Here is a 20,639-nt window from a genome sequence, read left to right as displayed (position 1 = left end):
AACTCCCATATGTGCTTTGACCAGACAAGTGCAGGTTTCGAACCGGCGACCTCAGCATTCCAGGTCAATGCTTTATCCACTGCACCACCGCAGGTCAGGCCCAGCGCCATTTTTTTTTTAATATATTTTATTTTTTATTTTTTTGTATTTTTCTGAAGTTGGAAACGGGGAAGCAGTCAAACAGATTCCCGCATGTGCCTGACCGGGATCTACCCGACACGCCTACCAGGGGGCGATGCTCTGCCCATCTGAGGCATTGCTCTGGTTGCAACCAGAGCCATTCTAGCACCTGAGGCAGAGGCCACAGAGCCATCCTCAGTGCCCGGGCCAACTTTGCTCCAATGGAGCCTTGGCTGTGGGAGGGGAAGAGAGAGATGGAGAGGAAGGAGAGGGGGAGGGGTGGAGAAGCAGATGGGCGCTTCTCCTGTGTGCCCTGGCCAGGAATCGAACCTGGGACTCCTGCACACCAGGCTGACACTCTACCACTGAGCCAACCGGCTAGGGCCCCCAGCGCCATTTTTAACAATAAAAATGAGCAAACTCAGAAAATACAAATTTACAAATTCATTTGCCCAACAATCATTTTCTTCACTGACTTGGCTTTTTCGCCACACTTTCCTCACTTTCATTTAGAGGCTGTTTCTTTTTTTTTTCTTTTTTTTTTGTATTTTTCTGAAGCTGGAAACGGGGAGAGACAGACAGACTCCCGCATGCGCCCGACTGGGATCCACCTGGCACGCCCACCAGGGGGCGATGCTCTGCCCCTCCGGGGCGTCGCTCTGTTGCGACCAGAGCCACTCTAGCGCCTGGGGCAGAGGCCAAGGAGGCATCCCCAGCGCCTGGGCCATCTTTGCTCCAATGGAGCCTCGCTGCGGGAGGGGAAGAGAGAGACAGAGAGGAAGGAGAGGGGGAAGGGCGGAGAAGCAGATGGGTGCCTCCCCTGTGTGCCCTGGCCAGGAATCAAACCCGGGACTTCTGCACACCAGGCCGACACTCTACCACTGAGCCAACCGGCCAGGGCCACTGAGCCAACCGGCCAGGGCCTAGAGGCTGTTTCAACAAAAATCTTTCCATGGAAGTTTGTTTCTTCCTCTCTTTCAGAACATTTGGCAGGCTTTCTAGTGGAAGGTGGTGGAAGCTTGTGATTCAAATATCCGCTCGTGACTTAAAAAAATCCCATGAATGACTGCTCATCTCTCAAATTGCTCGTGATTTAAAGTGCTCATGTGTCAAGGTACCACTGTATTTGTCTTTCTGTGAACTGGTTTATTTCATTGAGCATAATGTCCTTAAGTTCCATCCATGTTGTAGCATGTGACAGTAATTCCTTCCTTTTTAAACCTGAATACAATACAATAGTTTGATTTTAAAATATTTATGCTTTTGGTCCTTGCCAGGTAGCTCACGTGGTTAAAGCATCAACCTCATTCACCAAGGTTGTGGGTTTGATCCCTGGTCGGTCAGGGCACATATAAGAATCAACCAATGGCCCTGGCCGGTTGGCTCAGTGATAGAGCGTCGGCCTGGCATGCAGAAGTCCCGGGTTCGATTCCCGGCCAGGGCACACAGAAGAGGCGCCCATCTGCCTCTCCACCCCTCCCCCTCTCCTTCCTCTCTGTCTCTCTCTTTCTCTCCCGCAGCGAGGCTCCATTGGAGCAAAGATGGCCCGGGTGCTGGGGATGGCTCCTTGGCCTCTGCCCCAGGTGCTAGAATGGCTCTGGTCGCGACAGAGTGACGCCCCGGAGGGGCAGAGCATCGCCCGCTGGTGGGCAGAGCTTCGCCCCCTGGTGGGCGTGCCGGGTGGATCCCGGTCGGGCGCATGCGGGCGTCTGTCTGACTGTCTCTCCCCGTTTCCAGCTTCAGAAAAATACAAAAGAAAAAAAGAAAAAGAATCAACCAATGAATGCATAGATAAGTGGAACAACAAATCAATGTTTCTCTCTCTCTCTCTCTCCCCCCTTCCTCTCTCTCTAAAATCAATAAACAAAAATTTTTTAAAAATAAAATAGCCTGACCTGTGGTGGCGCAGTGGATGAAGCGTTGACCTGGAGTGCTGAGGTCGCCAGTTCGAAGCCCTGGGATTGCTCGGTCAAGGCACATGTGGGAGTTGAGGCTTCCTGCTCCTCCCCCCCTTCTCCTCTCTCTCTCTCTCTCTCTCTCTCTCTCCCCTCTAAAATGAATAAATAAATAAAATAATTTAAAAATAAAATAAGTCCTGGCCAGATAGCTCAGTTGGTTAGAACGTCATCCTAATGTGCAGAGGTTGCTGGTTCAATCTTTGGTCAGGGCACATACAGAAACAGATTGATGTTTCTGTTTCTTTCTTGCTCTTTCTTCCTTCCCCTCTATCTGAAATCAATAAATAAAAAATATTTTTAAAAAATTAAAATAAAATGGCTCTGGACAGTGGCTTAGTGGAGAGAACATTTGCCCAGTGTATGGATGTCCCAGGTTCGATTCCCAGTCAGAGTACACAGGAGAAGTATTCTGTTTCTCCCCCTTTCCTTTGCCCCTTTTTGCCCTCTTCCCCTCCCATAGCCATGGGCTCAAAATGGAGCATGGCCTCAGGTGCTGAGGATAGCTCAGCTGGTCAGAGAACACTGGCCTCAGGCACTAAAACTAAGTCGGTACTGGAGCATCAGCCCCATATGGGATTGCCTAGTGGATCCCAGTCAGGGCGCATGTAGAAGTCTGCCTCACTGTCTACCCTTCTCTACCCTAAAAATAAATTAATTAATTACTTAAATATTCATGTCCTTTAAGCCAGAAACTCTACTTCAAAGAATATGTCCTAAAAAGAAAGGCACTGGAGAAGTCTCAGAGATTATAAAGTGAGAAGTCAGACAAGTACCCTCCCCTCACCAAGGTTTACTCTAATGCCGAGGAAGATAAACAGAAAACAAATGGGATGCCTACAGACTGGTCAGAAGCTAGGTTCTAAGACAGTGCACAGGGAGGGCGGTGAGACCCGAAGGTCGGGACAGGGAGGGGTAGAGGCCACTGGACAATGAGCTTCCAGGGTAAACACAGTTAGCAGAAGGTCCAGCACATCCCAAGGCTCTGCCACAGGGAAGAGTTCTAGAACCTACGAGGCCAGAGTGACTGGGACCCAGGAAGTAGGGCGAGAGGCATGAGGTGAGAAGAGCAGGCCAACTGGTCCTGTGGGGCCCTAACTGGCCTATTGAGGCTCTAGAATTTTAGTCTGAGCATGGTGGGAGACCCCACAGGCTAAGGCTGTGTACTCAGACAGCACTGGGTTCCAGCCACGTCATGTCAAAAAAAAATAAATAAATGGAGCCACTTTAAAACAGAGCTGGAGCTGCCACGCCAGAGGAACTGCCTTGCACGTCTTCTGCCTCAAATCTTTGGAATGTTAAAAAGGGCAAAATAACCTTTGGACTGGGCCTAGGACAACACTGTGTCCTTCCAAAAAAAACTGTTTGCAAAGATAACAAGAAAGTGATTATTATGACTACTGGACTAAAAATTAAAAACATTGCTCTGAATTAGCATCACTATATTATCTGCACCAACAGAAATGCCTTCCTTCTATTGATGTAATTGTTCCCCTTCTCTTTCTTATAAACATTCCTTGATTTTGTCCCCTAATTAGAACACTGGTTGGGCTTCAGCCTGAATCAGTGCAACCAAAATAGTCATTCTTATTGATCTCAAATGCATTTTGCTTCTTGCTTTGAAATGCCTTTTTATTATTTTTTATTTTTTTGTATTTTTTCTAAAGTTGGAAACGGGGAGGCAGTCAGACAGACTCCCGCATGTGCACGACCGGGATCCACCCGGCACGCCCACCAGGGGGCGATGCTCTGCCCATCTGGGGCGTCATTCTGTTGCAACCAGAGCCATTCTAGCGCCTGAGGCAGAGGCCATAGAGCCATCCTCAGTGCCCGGGCCAACTTTGCTACAATGGAGCCTTGGCTGCGGGAGGGGAAGAGAGAGACAGAGAGGAAAGAGAAGGGGAGGGGTGGAGAAGCAGATGGGCGCTTCTCCTGTGTGCCCTGGCCGGGAATCGAACCCGGGACTCCTGCGCGCCAGGCCAACACTCTACCACTGAGCCAACCGGCCAGGGCCTGCCTTTTTATTTTTAATAGTCACGTAGTAGTGTACGATACCTGGGCAAGCTATTTATGAACTCATGCCTCAATTGTCTCATCTGTAAAATGGGGCTAACAATCAAACCTGTCCTCACAGTTTGTTGTGAGTTAAAAGGAGGCTGCATCCATGGAGGCAGGGTAGGGGTTCAGGGGACAGAGCTGAGGTTGCTGGTGCTAGGGACAGCATGGCAGCCTCTGAAGCATTTAAGGAGGGGCAGACAGGACCTAAGCTGTGTTTTTAAAAGATCAGTTTGCCTGCTGTGTGGAGAAGGGTCTGTAAGGGATAAGACTGTTCAGGGGAAAATACAAATTGGCCCATAGTTACAGAATGGGCTAGGCTAGTAGATATAGAGACAGTAAAAGAATAGAAAAATGATGAAAGAATGACTGGAATACAGTATACACACCTGAAAGGAAAAATATCTGGAGGAAGAGACACCAATCTGCAGTAACATGGACATTGCTCAAAGAGGGGATTTGCACTTTGTACGCTAACCATTGCACTTTTATAAGGCACAGGGGTCACTCTTGTTATCAGCAAACATTTTAATTAAATGAAGAATGGGCGAATAAACATAGGCCCATGAGAGAGGTACCCTGAACTCTGTTTGGGGTCCAGAATGGACTTGCCCAGGTAGGTGCAGGTAATAGCAGGTAAAGATGGGGTATGGATGAGTGGGAGGGGGAGAGAATGAAGGTCCAAATACCTGCATTGGCCTTAAGGTCCTCTGGAGTCACCATAACTACAAACCGGATGGCCCGCTCATTTCGGAACATCTCGTAGGCCCACCTGCGGATGGAGCGCATGCACTTCACAGCGGCGATGCCATTGTTGGCAATGAGCACCTGAACAGGGAAAAGGAAGAAGGGATCAGAGCTGCACATCTACTGCAGTGGAGGCTGTGTGCTAACCTGGGGTCCATCTCATGGCTGTAGAGGCTCCTGCAATACCTGAAGCACATCATTCCTCTTTGTATTTCTACAGCACATAGGCCAGCACAGAACAGGTGCTCAAAGTCTGCTGGCTGTATAAATGGATGATCAGCTGGATGGGTGGGTGAATGGGTGGATGGGTGGATGGGTGGATGGATGGATGGATGGATGGATGGATGAATGGATGGGTGGATGGGTGGATGGGTGGATGGGTGGATGAGTGGGTGGGTGGGTGGATGTGTGGACAAATGCATGGACAGATGCATGGACACATGGATGGATGCATGGACACATTGACGGATGCACAGACAGATGCATGAATGATGCACGGATGGATGGATAGATGGATAGATGCAAGTATGCATGGATGCATGGATGAATGGATGGATGGATGGATGGATGGATGGATGGATGGCTGCATGGATGGATGGATAGGTGGATGGATGGATGGTTGGGTGCATGGATGGATGGTTGGATGCATGGATGGATGGATGCATGCAAGCATGCATGTGTGGATGGGTGAGTGGATGGATGGATGGATGGCTGCATGGATGGATAGATGGCTGCATGAATGGATGGATGGCTACATGGATGGATGGATGGATGGATGGATGGATGGATGGATGGATGGATGGATGGATGGATGGATGACTGCATGGATGGATGGATGACTGCATGGATGGATGGATGGATGGATGACTGCATGGATGGATGGATGGATGGATGACTGCATGCATGCATGCATGGATGCATGAAAAGGGTGGATGCATGCATGGATGGATGCATGCATGGATGGATGGATGAATGGATGGCTGCATGGATGGATGGATAAATAATATTTGATGCCTTTGTTTGGTGTCATCATGATCACAACAATTTTTGAGTGTTTAGTATGTACCATGCTACAGGACAGTATATTTCATTTCACCTTCACTATGGCCCTCTGGAAGACATTGTATTATTACCCCTATTTGGGGCTGAAGACATTAAAAACTCAAAGAGTTAAGGTACTTTACTCCCACGGTCACACAGCTGGTAAGTGGCAGAGCTGGGACTCAAGCCCTCCACAGTCTAACCTGTGCTCTGAACTCCACCCGTTCACCATAACTGTTTCTGCATCCTGAAAGTTAAAGGGCCCAGACTTGATAAGGAGGAAAGGCAGTGCTGCTGGCCGTCCCAGAGGTACAGAGCAACAGAAGAGGCCCTGCTTTCAATACTTGTTTGTATCATGACCTTGCTGTGTGGCACTGGACAATTCCTTAAAAAATCAGGTGCATGGCTTCAAAGCTCTGACTTACATACGATATGGGAAAAAGTAGGTTTACAGTGTGAGACATGAAATACAGTTTATTCTTGTATTATTATTTATTATTATTGTTAACCTACTTTTGCCCACCCATGTATTTTAAGGCTCTTACATCGCTGACTCTTCACAACAGCCCTGAAAGACAAATCTCATTAGAGATTTGGGATGTGATTGCCTCTATTTTACAGAGGAAACTGAGCCCAGATGCCGTATCCCATGAGTGGCCATAGCAGACAGAACCCCAGAGCTCCGGGCTCAGGTGCAACATTCTTTCTCCACTTTCAAAAATGGCAAATTTTAGCTGCTTCTTTTCAATAGTTTATGGGTTATCATTCTAGTAGAGGGGTCTCCTCTCCTCTAAGGAGCTGTCAACCTCGGGAAGAGAAGGCTGGGTTTTATGCTTCCCTCCCAATAACCTAGAAAGCATGAAGTCACATCAGGATCCTTTGCAAAGCCTCCTGATATTGCTCGGGGGTTATGTACCTGCTGTTCCACGCTGTCGTAACTGTGAAAAGCTCATGGCCCTCACTCACCCTTTCTCTGCAGCGTGAGAACTCAGTCTGAAGCTGGTTCTCCCACCCCACCCTACCTGGCCTCTCCCAGAGCCCTGGGACCCCATCTGTACCTTCTCAATGACGCGATCCCCTCCAAAGCGCGTGACAAACTCGGCCGGGGAAGCCACGGTGAAGTCTCTGTGCAGGTCCATCTTCTTTTGTTCTCGGCCCCTCTTCACCAGGTGGAGTCCAGACATGCTGGGCCTGTAGAGGGAATTGGACAGGCATGCATGAGCAAGGGAGTCTGGCACGTCAGGGAGAAAGTCGGGTGCCCAGCATCTAAAAAATCAATGTCCACAGAGAGAAGCTGAAGCCCATCAGAACCTGCTGCTTTGTGGTTACTCTCTGGGGACCCTGAAGCATTCATATCACAAGGAGGACTCCAGAAGAGGCAGACACATGAATAAAGCAGGAGTGATCCCCTGACCTGCTTCAAGCTGTATGTTTACATTTTTAATCTTATATTGATTTTTAGTTTATCTGCCTATAATTTAGAAACTCAATACTAAAAAACTTATAACAGATGGAAGTTTATGATCAGGGAGGAAGTCACACATTCTAAAACTTTAGACATGTTAAATAGTAGTGATACCCCTGGCCAGGTAGCTCAATTGGTTAGAGTGTTGTCCCGATGTACCACACTTGCAGGTTCGATCCCCAGTCAGGGCACATATAAGAAGCAACCAATGGGCCTGGCCGGTTGACTCAGTGGTAGAGCATCGGCCTGGCGTGCAGGAGTCCCGGGTTCGATTCCCAGCCAGGGCACACGGAGAAGCGCTCATCTGCTTCTCCACCCCTCCCCCTCTCCTTCCTCTCTGTCTCTCTCTTCCCCTCCCCCAGCCAAGGCTCCATTGGAGCAAAGTTGGCCCGGGCGCTGAGGATGGCTCTATGGCCTCTGCCTCAGGCGCTAGAATGGCTCTGGTTGCAACAGAGCAATGCCCCAGATGGGCAGAGCATCGCCCCCTGGTGGGCATGCCAGGTGGATCCTCGTCAGGCACATGCAGGAGTCTGTCTGACTCCCCGTTTCCAACTTCAGAAAAATACCAAAAAAAAAAAAAAAAAAAAAAGAAGCAACCAATGAATGCACAACTAAGTGGAACAATAAATCAATGTTTCTCTCTCTCTCCCTTCCTCTAAAATCAATCAATAAATTAAAACAATAATAGTACTGATAATTTTCATGCACTTTTCATATGTGTGTATCCAAATTTTAAAACTGAAAACAAAAAAAATGTATAATGAAAATAATAGAGCATGACTGGTGGTGATGCACTGGATAGAGCATCAACCCAGAAGACTAGTTCATCCCATTCTTTCTCGTAGGCTCCCCTACACGTGAGATAATTGATCCTCTCCATTGTTTTTCAATTGGTGACATCTTTCCTGGAAGCCTCTGCTCTCCTTTCACCTGAACTGGCTGTTCTCTAGACTCCCGACACAACTGTCATTCTGGGACCTCCTTGGTCAACATCCTTAAATTCCCTTTGCCTTTCCTTGGGATTTGGTCCCCAATTTGGGAGACCATGTGGCTCCCTCTCTCTTGGTGAACTCTCTTGTTTTGCTAGGGCATATCCTCTAGTAGTTTCATCTGGTTAAAAGGAGGGTACAATGGTAGGGCACCTGATGCCCCTGACATGCCTGTCCTCTCCTGGCTGCTCTGGGCTCCCTTGTCACTGTCACCCTAGAGGTTCCTTTGATTCTATGTTGGATCTCTGTTTCCTGTCTCCCACTGTGTGGCTCTTCTTTGGTTTTCTCTCTTGTTTCATTGGAAGACATCCTTTAGTGGCTTTCTAAGAAGAGATGTTCAGGGCAGTAAACATTTTGCAGCCATGTATGTTCTAGATCTGTCTTCTGTCCTCACATTTGACCCCACTGTTTGGCCATGTGTAGAATTCTAGGAGGGAAAACCTTCTCCTTTAGAATTTTGGAAGCCTTGTGCCATTGTGTTGTGGCTTCCAAGGATTCTAGAATCAGAGTCATTCTGGCCCTTGGTCCTTTGTGGGTGACCTGTTTTTTCATATCCAGAAGCTTATAGTAACTTCTCTGTCCTCTGTATTCACAATTTCCCAGGGGATATGCTCAAATATAAGTCTGCTTCCATCAATGAGGCAGGGGATCTGTTAGGTTCCTTCAATGTAGAAACTCACATCCAGGAATTTGCCTTCAAATATTTCCTTAGTGATTTCCCTGCCTCCTCTTTCTCTATCCTTTTTAGAAGTCCTATTACTTGGATGTTGAAATTACTGGACTGGCCCACCAGTTGATGTATTTTTCCCTTTATTTTCTATCCCCTTTCTTTTACTTTCTGAGCAATTCCTTCTGCCTTTTCTAACTGCTCAGGAGACTTTTTCACTACTGCTACCATATTTTTTTTTTTTTTGTATTTTTTTTCTGAAGCTGGAAACGGGGAGAGACAGTCAGACAGACTCCCGCATGCGCCCGACCGGGATCCACCCGGCACGCCCACCAGGGGGCAATGCTCTGCCCCTCCGGGGCGTCGCTCTGCCACGACCAGAGCCACTCTAGAGCCTGGGGCAGAGGCCAAGGAGCCATCCCCAGCGCCCGGGCCATCTTTGCTCCAATGGAGCCTTGGCTGCAGGAGGGGAAGAGAGAGACAGAGAGGAAGGAGGGGGAGTGGAGAAGCAAATGGGCGCTTCTCCTATGTGCCCTGGCTGGGAATCGAACCTGGGGCCCCCGCACGCCAGGCCGACGCTCTACCGCTGAGCCAACCGGCCAGGGCCTACTGCTACCATATTTTTAACATCTAAGAGCCTGTTTTTGGTCTGCAGATGTTCCTTTTTGTGCATCCTGTGTGTGACGTCCTCTCCAACATTCATGGGAGTATTACTGACTGCGTTTTCAACTTCTCTTCTCCTAGTGTGATTTCTGCGTCTTCCGAGTTTTCTGTGTCCCTCTGTTTGTTTGGGCCTGCCTTCCATGGTAGAAACTGTCCCCAAATGTTTAGTAAGCCTTAGTTACTTCTTCATGACCAGAAGCAGAGACTAAAGGAGGTGATAAGGCCAGTGGACCCTAAGCTCAACGCAGGGTGATCTGGGAGAGCTGTGTTCTGGGAAACCCCATGTTATCTGTAGAGTCATCCTCCCTCACTGGTCCATCTTCCCTGGGAGAAGTCTCTGGGTCTTCTGCAGGAAAGAAAGGTTGACCAGGAGCCTGGGTGGGGAAGAAGGGGAAGCTATTGGGACAGGTCTGGGGGACAGGGCAGGTTTCAGGACTCAGTACCTACAGAGACCTGTCTTCTCATGCAAGGAATATAGGCTTGCACACCCTCTAGTGTGCCCGTCAGTCTCCAATCACAAGACCTTCTGCCTTTCCCTCTCAAAGAATAGCCTCCTGCCTTCTATGGGAGTAGAAGTGGGCAGCCCCCAGCTACAAGGAGCAGGCGAAGGGATCTGGGAGTCTTTCAACCAAATAACCAGTAACCACTTATTCATCTGCTCTTCAACTTCTAAAATGTTGCTCATCTCCCCTCCTGTTCCCCCAGGGTTGATGAGTTTCTATCTTTCTTTTTCTTTAAAACCTTGGCTTGGGGAAAACCTGTCATGACCACCATTTTGATTTCCAAACTGGTGACCAAGCCCTTCTGTCAGGTGGGTCACACACCCGTCACAGTGACAGAGGCAAGTGAACACACACATGCTGCCACAGTGGCTTTTTTAAGGCCCTGTCTCCAGCCTGGTGGCTATTTTTATTTGTTTTGGACAAAGTCGGAGGCCAACCAACATTGGCTCTGGAGGGCTGACCTTCGGCTGGTGTGGAGGGTGAAATATTCCATGGTGACTTTGGAAAAGGCTTCAGGTGCAATCAACTATGCAACAGAGCTGTCAGCCAAAACACCAAACACAGTCAGCTGCTGAGTGAGGCACAAGACCAGGGACAATGACATGGGGAGGGAGGGAACAACATTCTCCGGCATCACTGCAGATCAAGTCCAGGGGACTTCTCACTGATTCCCACAGCCCTGTGCAGAGGAAGCCATGATCTCCTGCTCATGATGAAGAAACCAAGGTTCAGAGAAGCCCACTGACCTCAAGTCACACAGCTGGCAAGCAAAAGAGCTGGGCTTCCAGTGTGACTCAATCTGACCCTCAGAATCTAATTTTGAGGCAGAAAGCTATTCTCTGGACTTTAAAAAACAACCACTTACATTTGCAAGGTACTATGTGTAATGCAGAGTTCACAAGTTGAGGGGCTGCTACTGACTAGAGGGTAGAGGCAAGGATGTCACTCAACATCTTGCAAAGCACAGGGCAGCCCCCACCACAAAGAATTATAAGGCTGCAAAATGCAGTGGTCTGAAGCTGAGAAACCTCCTAGGCTTGGAGTCTGGAACCTACTATTTATGACCTGCGCAATCTTGGGAAAGTTGCTTCAATAGTCTGTGTCTCAGCTCCCTCAGGCAATGAAACTATTTAGCAATACTTATGGTATTGCCCTGGCTGGTAGCTTGATTGATCAGAGCATCGTCCCCCTGTGTCAAGGCTGCCCAGTCAGGGCACATTGCAAGGGCTGACCAATGGACGCATAAGCAAGTGAAAAAATAAATGAATGAATATATTTATATATTATCTGCTTCGCTGTGCATGTGTCCAGGGTTAAGCACTGGACATGGTCTGCAGTAAAAGGCTTTAGCTGAGGTTTCTCTATAGGGGAGCCATTATAAAAGGCCCAGTATAGAGCCATCATCTTAGGGCCCTGACATCGACCAGTCTCAGAATCCCTTACCTCCCTTTTCTTTCATGTTTTAAAAGACTTTATTTATTCATTTTAGAGAGGAGAGAAAGAGAGAGAAGGGGGAGAGGAGTAGGAAGCATCAACTCCCATATGTGCCTTAACCGGGCAAGCCCGGGGTTTTGAACAGGCAACCTCAGCATTCCAGGTCAACACTTTATCCACTGCGCTACCACAGGTCAGGCACTCCCTTTTCTTTTATACAATAGAGAAGTGATGAGCTAACAGAAGTGGAGGGCTTACTATTATCACCACACAAGAAAGGACACGGCATAGCCCAGTACAGGGGCGGATAACTCTGAACGCATCTTTGGGCTACCAGATCAATGGACCCATGAAAATGTCTCAGGCCACCAGTTCCCCTTGGCACCTCCTGGGACTGCCACTTTAGGTAGGCCAGGGGTCAGCCTACCTAAGACCCAAGGGCTACATCCAGTCTACCATCTGCTTTTGTACCTCCCACATGCGAATAATGGTTTTTACATTTTTAAAATGTTTGACAAAGAATTGTACTTTGTGACGCGTGAAAATTATATGAAATTCAAATTTCATTGTCCATAAATAAAGGGTGATTGGAATACTGTCAGGCCCATTTGGTTGCCTAGGATCTATGGCTGCAGGTGCAGGAAACAGCAGAACCGAGCGGTTGTGACACAAATCATACGGCCACAAAGCTGAAAATATTTACTGTCTGGCCCTTTATGAAAAGTTTGCCAACTTCAAGTTAGGCAGTGGTTTTCAGTCCTGACTGTATATTCCCCATCATATGAAAAGCTTTAAAAAAATACTGATGCCCAGGCCCGACCTGGACTAACTCACTAGCATGCCTGGGGGTAAGGGTTGGGAGGCCCCCAGGCATTTACATTTTTCAAAAGTACCTCCAGGAAATTCTGATATACAGGCAGGGGGAGAACCACAGATAGATCCACAACCAGCATTTCGACACTGACTGCTGGCCTTGGTTCTGACCAGGAGTCCCACAGTAGTGATGTCATTCAACACAGGGCATTGTGGGCCTCACTGAAGACAAGATTCTTCAGCCTTTCTTTCACCAAGTTTATTTCATCCCATTCATTCACAGTGCCTTTCTCCATTCTCTGCACTCAGAGGGCTGCTGGTCAGCATTTGGGACCTTGCCTTTCTATTAGTCCTGGCTCCTTAGTAGATGGCCTAGCCTTCGGGACAGGATCCCAAAGGCCTCTTAACTCCACAGACCTCTTTCCCTACAGTACTGTCGTTACTTTACTGCTACTGGCTGTGCAAATGTCTGTGCTGACCTAAGATTGCACTTAATGCCAGCAGCTCCAGGTGCTGGGCATCAGGCACAGTGCTGGGTCCCAGCCCGGGCAATCTCACAAACCCTGGGAAGGCCTGTTAGAATGAGCACCACTGACAGATGAGGAAACTGAGGTTCAAAGGGTTGATGGCACTTGCTCAATATCACACAGCTCAGTGGCAGAGTGGGGCTAACTCCATCTTTTTAGCAACTCTTAAGCTAAGAGAGGGAGCATGCCATGACCTAATAAAGCATCTTCATATTATTATAAATATGGTGATGACACGACCTGAATTTGCAGGTACAGTTCCAATTTCTCACAAGTTTATTCTTTTGGATTAAAGTGGTTTATGAAAGGTATTTTTAATGGATAAAAAATATACAGGCTCTGGCTGGTCAGCTCAGTTGGTTGGAGTGTCATTCCAAAACACCAAGGTTGCAGGTTCGATTCCCAGTCAGAGCACATATGGGAAGGGACCAATGAATGTACAACTAAGTGGAACAACAAATGAATGCTTCCCTCTCCCTCTTCCTCCCCTCCTTGTCTAAAATCAATCAATCAACAAAAAAAATTAAAGTGGACAATTAAGTCTGATTCAACAATTATATGTCAAATTTTTGAAGTAAACAACTTTATAGATCAGGAAAGTAATATTCTGTGTAGCCCTGTGGCCTGCTTGGGTGTTATTGCCAGAGGAGTTAAATCAGGGCTCCAAATGTGGAAGAAATGTGACCTCCAGGCTCAATAAAAGACTCAGCGCATAAGAAAGATCCAAACCGGTGCTCCCTGCCCCCTGCAGGCCCTTTGCTCAGACACACCCTGAGCGTTCCTGGGAGGGAACTGAACACTCCATTAGTCTCCTCTCAAGAAGGACCAAACAACTACAAGGTCAGCCTCCCTGCTGGCAGGTTGACCACATGTCAGGGACATAGCTATCGCCTTTTCTGAATGCTCCATCAGAGGAATTATAACAACCAGTGAGTTCCTTCCAGCTCCTACTCACTCCCTGGCAAGCTCATGAGCTGCAGTAACTAGTTTTCAGCCAACTTCTTTAACCTTTTGACTAGCCCAACATTAGGAAAGGACTCTTATTTTTGAAGCTGTACTCTTAATGAAGCAGAAACTGGCTACCTAAAAAGATCCATTGGGCAACAGACTGAGCATGAATCTGGGTTATGTTCTCACTTGACACGGAGACCTTCAGTTAACTGGTCTATAAAATGGGATGACAGCAGCACCCACTTAGCGCCCCCTGGTGGTGGTTAAAAGGTGGTATGCGAGCACGCCTACAAGGCGAAAGCACACAGGAATGATATCAGTTATTACTGTTGCACCACGCAGGCCTTGAATTTGAATTACTGAGAAAACACCCAGTTCCCTCCCACCTTGGTTCAAGTTCCTCGAAGGCATAGGTCATGTTTCTTAAGCATTCTAAAAGAATCTATAAACCCAGTAAAAAGCATGATGTAGAACAAAGGTTGACAAATATTTTCTGTAAAGGACCAGATAGTATATACTCTAGATTTGATAACCCAGTCTTTGTACCACTACTTACTTAACTCTGCCCCTGAAGTTTGAAAGCAGCCATAGACAATATATAAACGATGAGCATGGCTGTGTTCCAATAAAACTTTATTTGTGGACACCGGAAGTTAAATTTCATGTATGGTTTACATATCAGCAAATAGTACAAATCGCATTCCTCTTCTGATATTTTTTTTAACCACCTGAAAGTTAAAACCCATGCTTAACTTGCAAACTGTACAAAATTAGGCTGCGGGGCACAGTCAGCTGAGCCAGTGGTAGAATAGTTAATGTCAAGAGAAAAAGCAAGTTAAGAGTGAATATGTTCTGTATGCTTCAAGTTCATATATTAAAACACCTGCGGGGGGGGGGGGGAGGCTGTATTGATGGATACACAGCAACTGTTAAAAAACATCATGGCGGTGGAGGGGGGGGGTATGGGTGATTTTTGTTTCTCCTTTCTGCTTATCTAGAATTGTCTGGATTTTCGATAACAAACATAACACCACTTTGGTAATTTTTTTAAATGCAAAAAAATGAAGAAAAAGAAAGAAATCTAGCAGGAGTGGCTAAGAGGAACTCAATGCATAGAAATGCTTACACTAACCTGCTCAGAAAAATAAATATGATGCCTACTCAGGTGGCTCTTTGATGCACCCCGGTCTTCACTAGGTTTCAAAGACACCTGCTTTCCACAACCATCATCTTTATCAAGGCTAAGGGGAGGAAGAGGAGGGAACAGTGGCCCCCACCAACCGGTCAACCTTGAGGCACCTGTGTGCTCCTGAGCGACCTCCTCCAATCAACATCACTGTCAAATCCGACCTCCGCCAAGGCCAGCTTAGTATCTTAGAAGGGCGGCCTCCATCTCCCAAGCCGCCAAACTGAAGCCTGCATTTCTCTGGGTGGAGACGGCGAAGAGGGGGTGGTGTTAAGAGCTTGACTTCACGTGGGACAAGCGGGAAGTAGGGAAAGTGCTGCATAAGTTTGTAAAAGTTAACTTCACGTTCATTAAAACTGCAGGCTTACTTACTTTACTTTGCCATCAGGGAAATAGAACTTGCATTTGGCAGGGCTCATGATGACCGTCCCGCCGGCCAATCCCACCGGGTTCCTGCTGGGACGCAGAGCATTGCGTCCCCCTAACCTCCTGAAGCAGACCCGGGGCCCGGGCCCCAGCGGGGCACCCAGGTCGCGACCAGAAGGCGGAGGAGCGGTCCTAGAGGGCCTCTCAGGCCGAGTTGTGCAGCAGCCTGCAAGCGCCCAACTCGGCGTTGCGCTTCCTCCATCCCGAAATGCCTCCTGCGCGCAAGAGTCAGGGGCGGACGCGCCAACCCAGGCCCCGCCCTTACCCCCGCCCCAATCAGACCCCGCCTCTCAGGACGGTCCCGCCCACTTGACCCTCCAATGGCGGAGCCGCAGCTGACCTTGGGCGCCCCGCTACAGCTGCCGGTGAAAAAAGACGTCTTGGCTACTTGCCTCCAGATTGGCAGCTACAAAATACTCGCAAACATATGCGCTTGAATTCACATACAATAGGGAAGTGGTGGAAAATGTGGGTTATTTGAAATGTGAGTCAACTGTCAACACGGTGCCTGGTGAAAGCCCCAGAAGTCAACTTTTGGCTTCCAAGTTCCTGCTTTTGCTTATTCCTTCACCCCTACTTCCACGTACATGTTTGCTCCATGCCCCCGCCTCCCCTAGTGACCTCTTTTACCACCGGGGTCTCCTTCTAAAGTGAGGGCCTCCTAGACCGGGAAGACCCCAGACAACCTGTGACCCTAAATAAGCTTCTTTCTGGTAATACGAACATTTACTAGTGCTTTTTTGTGTGCTTTGTCTCATTTAACCCTAGCAGCAATCTTTATTGTTTTCATTCTCATAATGCAGGGATGTATGTTGCCCAAGGTGACACTTGGTGACTTGAACCCAGGCAGAATGAAGGAATGAATGCTTCTCAACAAATCAAAAAGATTCAAAACACTGCAATAATAATAAATGTAGTCTGCTCATAGCAAACAAAAAAAATATAATGTGTTTGTAAATGATTCCCTTCCAAGACATAGCCAGGGCCACACCTCCAGGGGGCGCCATCTACATGACCAGAAAAGGATCAGGGGCCTCACTTTGGAGTTGTATTAGCAGCCCTGCCTAAAGGTAATGGTTAGTAGTGCTTTAACCATATATTAAATAACATTTCAAGAATAGGTTAAAAAAATAAAACAGGTGAACAAAATTCTCAGTTCTTCAGAGTATCTAGAATGTTCTTTGTGGCCTTGCCTCAGTCTCTCCAATAAAGAAACCCACCTGAGGCTGATTTTTTTATTTTATGTTTCCAACCAAAATCAAAAAGTATTTGTTCCTCGCCTGACCAGGCGGTGGCACAGTGGATAGACCGTTGGACTGGGATGCGGAAGACCCAGGTTCGAGACCCCAAGGTCGCCAGCTTGAGTGCAGGCTCATCTGGCTTGTGCAAAAAGCTCACCAGCTTGGACCCAAGGTTGCTGGCTTGAGCAAGGGGTTACTTGGTCTGCTGAAGACCCATGGTCAAGGCACATATGAGAAAGCAATCAATGAACAACTAAGGTGTCGCAATGAAAAACTGATGATTGATGCTTCTCATCTCTCTCCGTTCCTGTCTGTCTGTCCTTATCTATCCCTCTCTCTGACTCTCTCTCTCTGCCCCTGTAAAAAAATAAAATAAATAAATAAAAAAGTATTTGTTCCTCAATGACCCAAATTTAAATGTAACCACCTTAAAATAGGAAAAACAAAACCAGGAAATGGCAGTATTTCAAAACACCCTACTCTACCCAAAGTCAGGATCACACAGGAGAGAACTCTCTCCAGTTTACATGCATTGCTGTAAACTTTTACTCTCTATTGACAAAACCCCAACCATCGTTGAACACTGTGTGGCTATTTTAACTTCTCTGCTCATACACCCTAAAACACAGTTTTACTCAGGGCTCTCAAGAAAGGGACTTCAGCCTGACCAGGCAGTGGCGCAGTGGATAAAGCGTCGGGCTGGGATGCAGAGGACCAGGGTTCGGGACCCCGAGGTCGCCAGCTTGAGTGCGGGCTCATCTGGTTTGAGGAAAAGCCCACCAGCTTGAACCCAAGGTAGCTGGCTCCAGCAAGGAGTTACTCGGTCTGCTGAAGGCCCATGGTCAAGGCACATATGAGAAAGCAATCAATGAAAAACTAAGGTGTTGCAATGCGCAATGAAAAACTAATGATTGATGCTTCTCATCTCTCTCCATTCCTGTCTGTCTGCCCCTGTCTATCCCTCTCTCTGACTCTGTCTCTGTAATAAATAAATAAATAAATAAATAAATAAATAAATAAATAAATAATAAATGAAAGGGACTTCATGCCTGACCAGGCGGTGGTGCAGTGGATAGAGCGTCATACTGGGATGCGGAAGGACCCAGGTTTGAGACTCTGAGGTTGCCAGCTTGAGCGCGGGTTCATCTAGCCTGAGCAAAAAGCTCACCAGCTTGGACCCAAGGTCTCTGGCTCGAGCAAGGGGTTACTCGGTCTGCTGAAGGCCCATGGTCAAGGCACATATGAGAAAGCAATCAATGAACAACTAAGGTGTCGCAACAAAAAACTGATGATTGATGCTTCTCATCTCTCTCCATTCCTGTCTGTCTATCCCTCTCTCTGACTCTCTCGCTGTCCCTGTAAAAAAAGAAAAAGAAAAAGAAAGGGACTTCATGGCTAGGCTTTGCATGTCATTAGAGTGATAATGACTTGGGTTCCTGCCTGCATTATTTTATTTTATTTTTTTAGATTTTATTTATTCATTTTAGAGAGAGGAGAGAGAGAGAGAGAGAAGGGGGAAGGTGCAGGAAGCATCAACACCCATATGTGCCTTGACCAGGGAAGCTCAGGGTTTCCAACTGGCAACCTCAGTGATTGACGCTTTATTCACTATGCCACCACAGGTCAGGCTCTGCCTGAATAATTAGGGAATAGATGATAAGAAGGAAAAGACTAATACACACCCCTATGCCAACACCACCATTAATACAAACATCAATACTTGTGATTTGCAATGAAATAGTTCAAACTTGGCTGTACTTGCAAATTCGTGCTGTACGCCCATCTCCTCAGGTTTGTCAGAGGCTATATTTAACTTGTTGGTATTGCAGAGGAAAAACTCAGGTCAGAGATAGCACACCCAAACAATCAACAAGAAAATGAACATGCAAGTGGCCAATGGCATGGCGGAAAGACATGAGCAATGATTGACCCCAGGCCTGTTCCTACTCACTGTGTGACCCTGATCAAAGCCCTTCTCTCTACCTCCTCTTCTGTAAAACCATTGACATGTAATATGATTTTGTTAAAAGATAAAATAAGATTGGCTCTGGATGGTTGGCTCAGTGGTAGAGTGTCAGTCCGGCATAGGGAAGTTCCGGGTTCGATTCCCAGCCAGGGCACACAGGAGAAGCACCCATCTGCTTCTCCACCCTTCCTCTCCTTCCTCTCTGTCTCTCTCTTCCCTTCCCACAGCCAAGGCTCCATTGGAGCAAAGTTGGCCCAGGCACTGAGAATGGGTCCATGGCCTCCGCCTCAGGAGCTAGAATGTCTAGGGTTGCAACGGCCCAGAAGGGCAGAGCATCGCCCCTGGTGGGCACGCCAGGTGGATCCTGGTCGGGTTTATGTAGGGGAGTCTGTCTCTCTGCCTCCCTGCTTCTCACTTCAGAAAAATACAAAAATAAAATAAAATAAGAAAATTCACTTCAGCCTGGCCGATTAGGATAGTTAGCTAGAGCTATGTACTGATACACCAAGTTTGCAGGTTCTATCCCTGATCAGAAACAACCAATGAATGCATAACTAAGTGGAACAACAAATTGATGTTTCTCTCTCTCTCTCTCTCTCTCTCTCTCTCCCTCTCTCTCTCTATCCCCCCTTCCTCTCTCTAAAATCAATCCATAAATAGTAATTAATTAAAAAATAACCCCTTTCAATATATGGCGAGAGAAATATTCAGTAAGTATAGAGCAGAAGTAAAAATTTTTTCTAAAACATGTTGCTGATGCTTAAGGGGAAGGGAAAATGAGATGGTTAGTCACTCCGTACCCTGTATTAATAGCCAAGCTCCAATGGGCCTCAATATTCATCTCACAAATAAAACCACCAAAAGACAGGGATCCCCTTTATCCCTGGCTCCCAGAAAACATCTTAGGAGCTAAAGAGATTTAAAAATGGGAATCCTAACCAGGTAGCTCAGTGGGTTAGAGTGTTGTCCCAATATGCCAAGGTTGCAGGTTCAACCCCTAGTCAAGGCACATATAAGACTCAAGCAATGAATGCATAAATAAGTAAAACAAATTGATGTTTCTCTCTGTCTCCCTCTCTCTCTCTAAAAATAAAATAATAATAATAATAAGCCCTGGCCAGATAGCTCTGTTGATCAGAGCATCGTCCCAATATGCAGAGGTTGCTGGGTTTGATCCCCGGTCAGGGCACACAAAGAAACAGACAGGTGTTTCTTTCTTTCTCTCTCTATCTCTCTCTCTCTTAAATCAATCATTAAAATTTTTTAAAAAGGTTTTATTTACTGATTTGAGAGAGAGAAAGGTGTGGGGAAGGAGCAGGAAGCATCAACTTGCAGTTGCTTCTCATATGTGCCTTGACCAGACAAACCCAGGGTTTCAAACTGGCAACCTCAGCATTCCAGATCAACACTTTATCCACTGTGCCAACACAGGTCAGGCATCAATAAATAAAATTTTTTAAGAAAGAAAATGGGGGGGGGGGAGAAAGAAAATGGGGATCTGTGGGACCCTTCCTAAATCAATAAATGAATAAAGACATTATAGAAAGATTTGTTGCATTTCATTTAGAGACAAATGAAAATATTTACAGAGAGTATAAAGTTTTATGAGCTTCCCCCTACTCGGAACTGATGAGAATAGGTGTGGATGGCGACCATGAACAGGACAGGGCTGGGGAGGTATTGACTACAGCCCATGCAGGATGCTATCCGGGACAGGGAGGGTGATGCAAGGCCCCAGGTGACAGTTTGCTTTCCAGTGTGCCTTCACTCCCTGGCAGGGGTGCCTCCTTCATACCACACCCTACAGACCCTCACTCACCTTCCTAGGATCTGAGGTGTGTGTTGCTAAACCTCTCAAACTCACTCCTCCCAGAGTGGAAATGAGCATTT

The 20,639-nt window shown here is 47.1% G+C and overlaps 1 protein-coding gene across 12 annotated transcripts in view; it reads right to left on the bottom strand.

The window, feature by feature from the left end:
• The window catches only part of ACACB (acetyl-CoA carboxylase beta), a 114,040-nt gene that overhangs the window by 62,108 nt on the left and 31,293 nt on the right, over positions 1–20,639 (bottom strand). For 10 of the 12 annotated variants that reach the window (XM_066260351.1, XM_066260354.1, XM_066260355.1 and 7 more), the window contains 2 exons: positions 6,977–7,109; positions 4,820–4,958 (listed from right to left, as the gene is read on the bottom strand). In XM_066260351.1, coding sequence (XP_066116448.1) covers positions 4,820–4,958; positions 6,977–7,109 — 272 coding nt within the window. Of the gene's footprint in view, positions 1–4,819; positions 4,959–6,976; positions 7,110–15,488; positions 15,750–20,639 lie in introns of those variants that run through there. The other 2 variants (XM_066260362.1, XM_066260363.1) reach the window with 1 other exon arrangement.

The sequence above is a fragment of the Saccopteryx bilineata genome, chromosome 2, assembly GCF_036850765.1.
Source record: "Saccopteryx bilineata isolate mSacBil1 chromosome 2, mSacBil1_pri_phased_curated, whole genome shotgun sequence".
Classification (NCBI taxonomy): Eukaryota; Metazoa; Chordata; class Mammalia; order Chiroptera; family Emballonuridae; genus Saccopteryx; species Saccopteryx bilineata.
The sequence above is the reverse complement of the archived record's forward strand: the minus strand, read 5'-3'. Positions and strand labels throughout refer to the sequence as shown.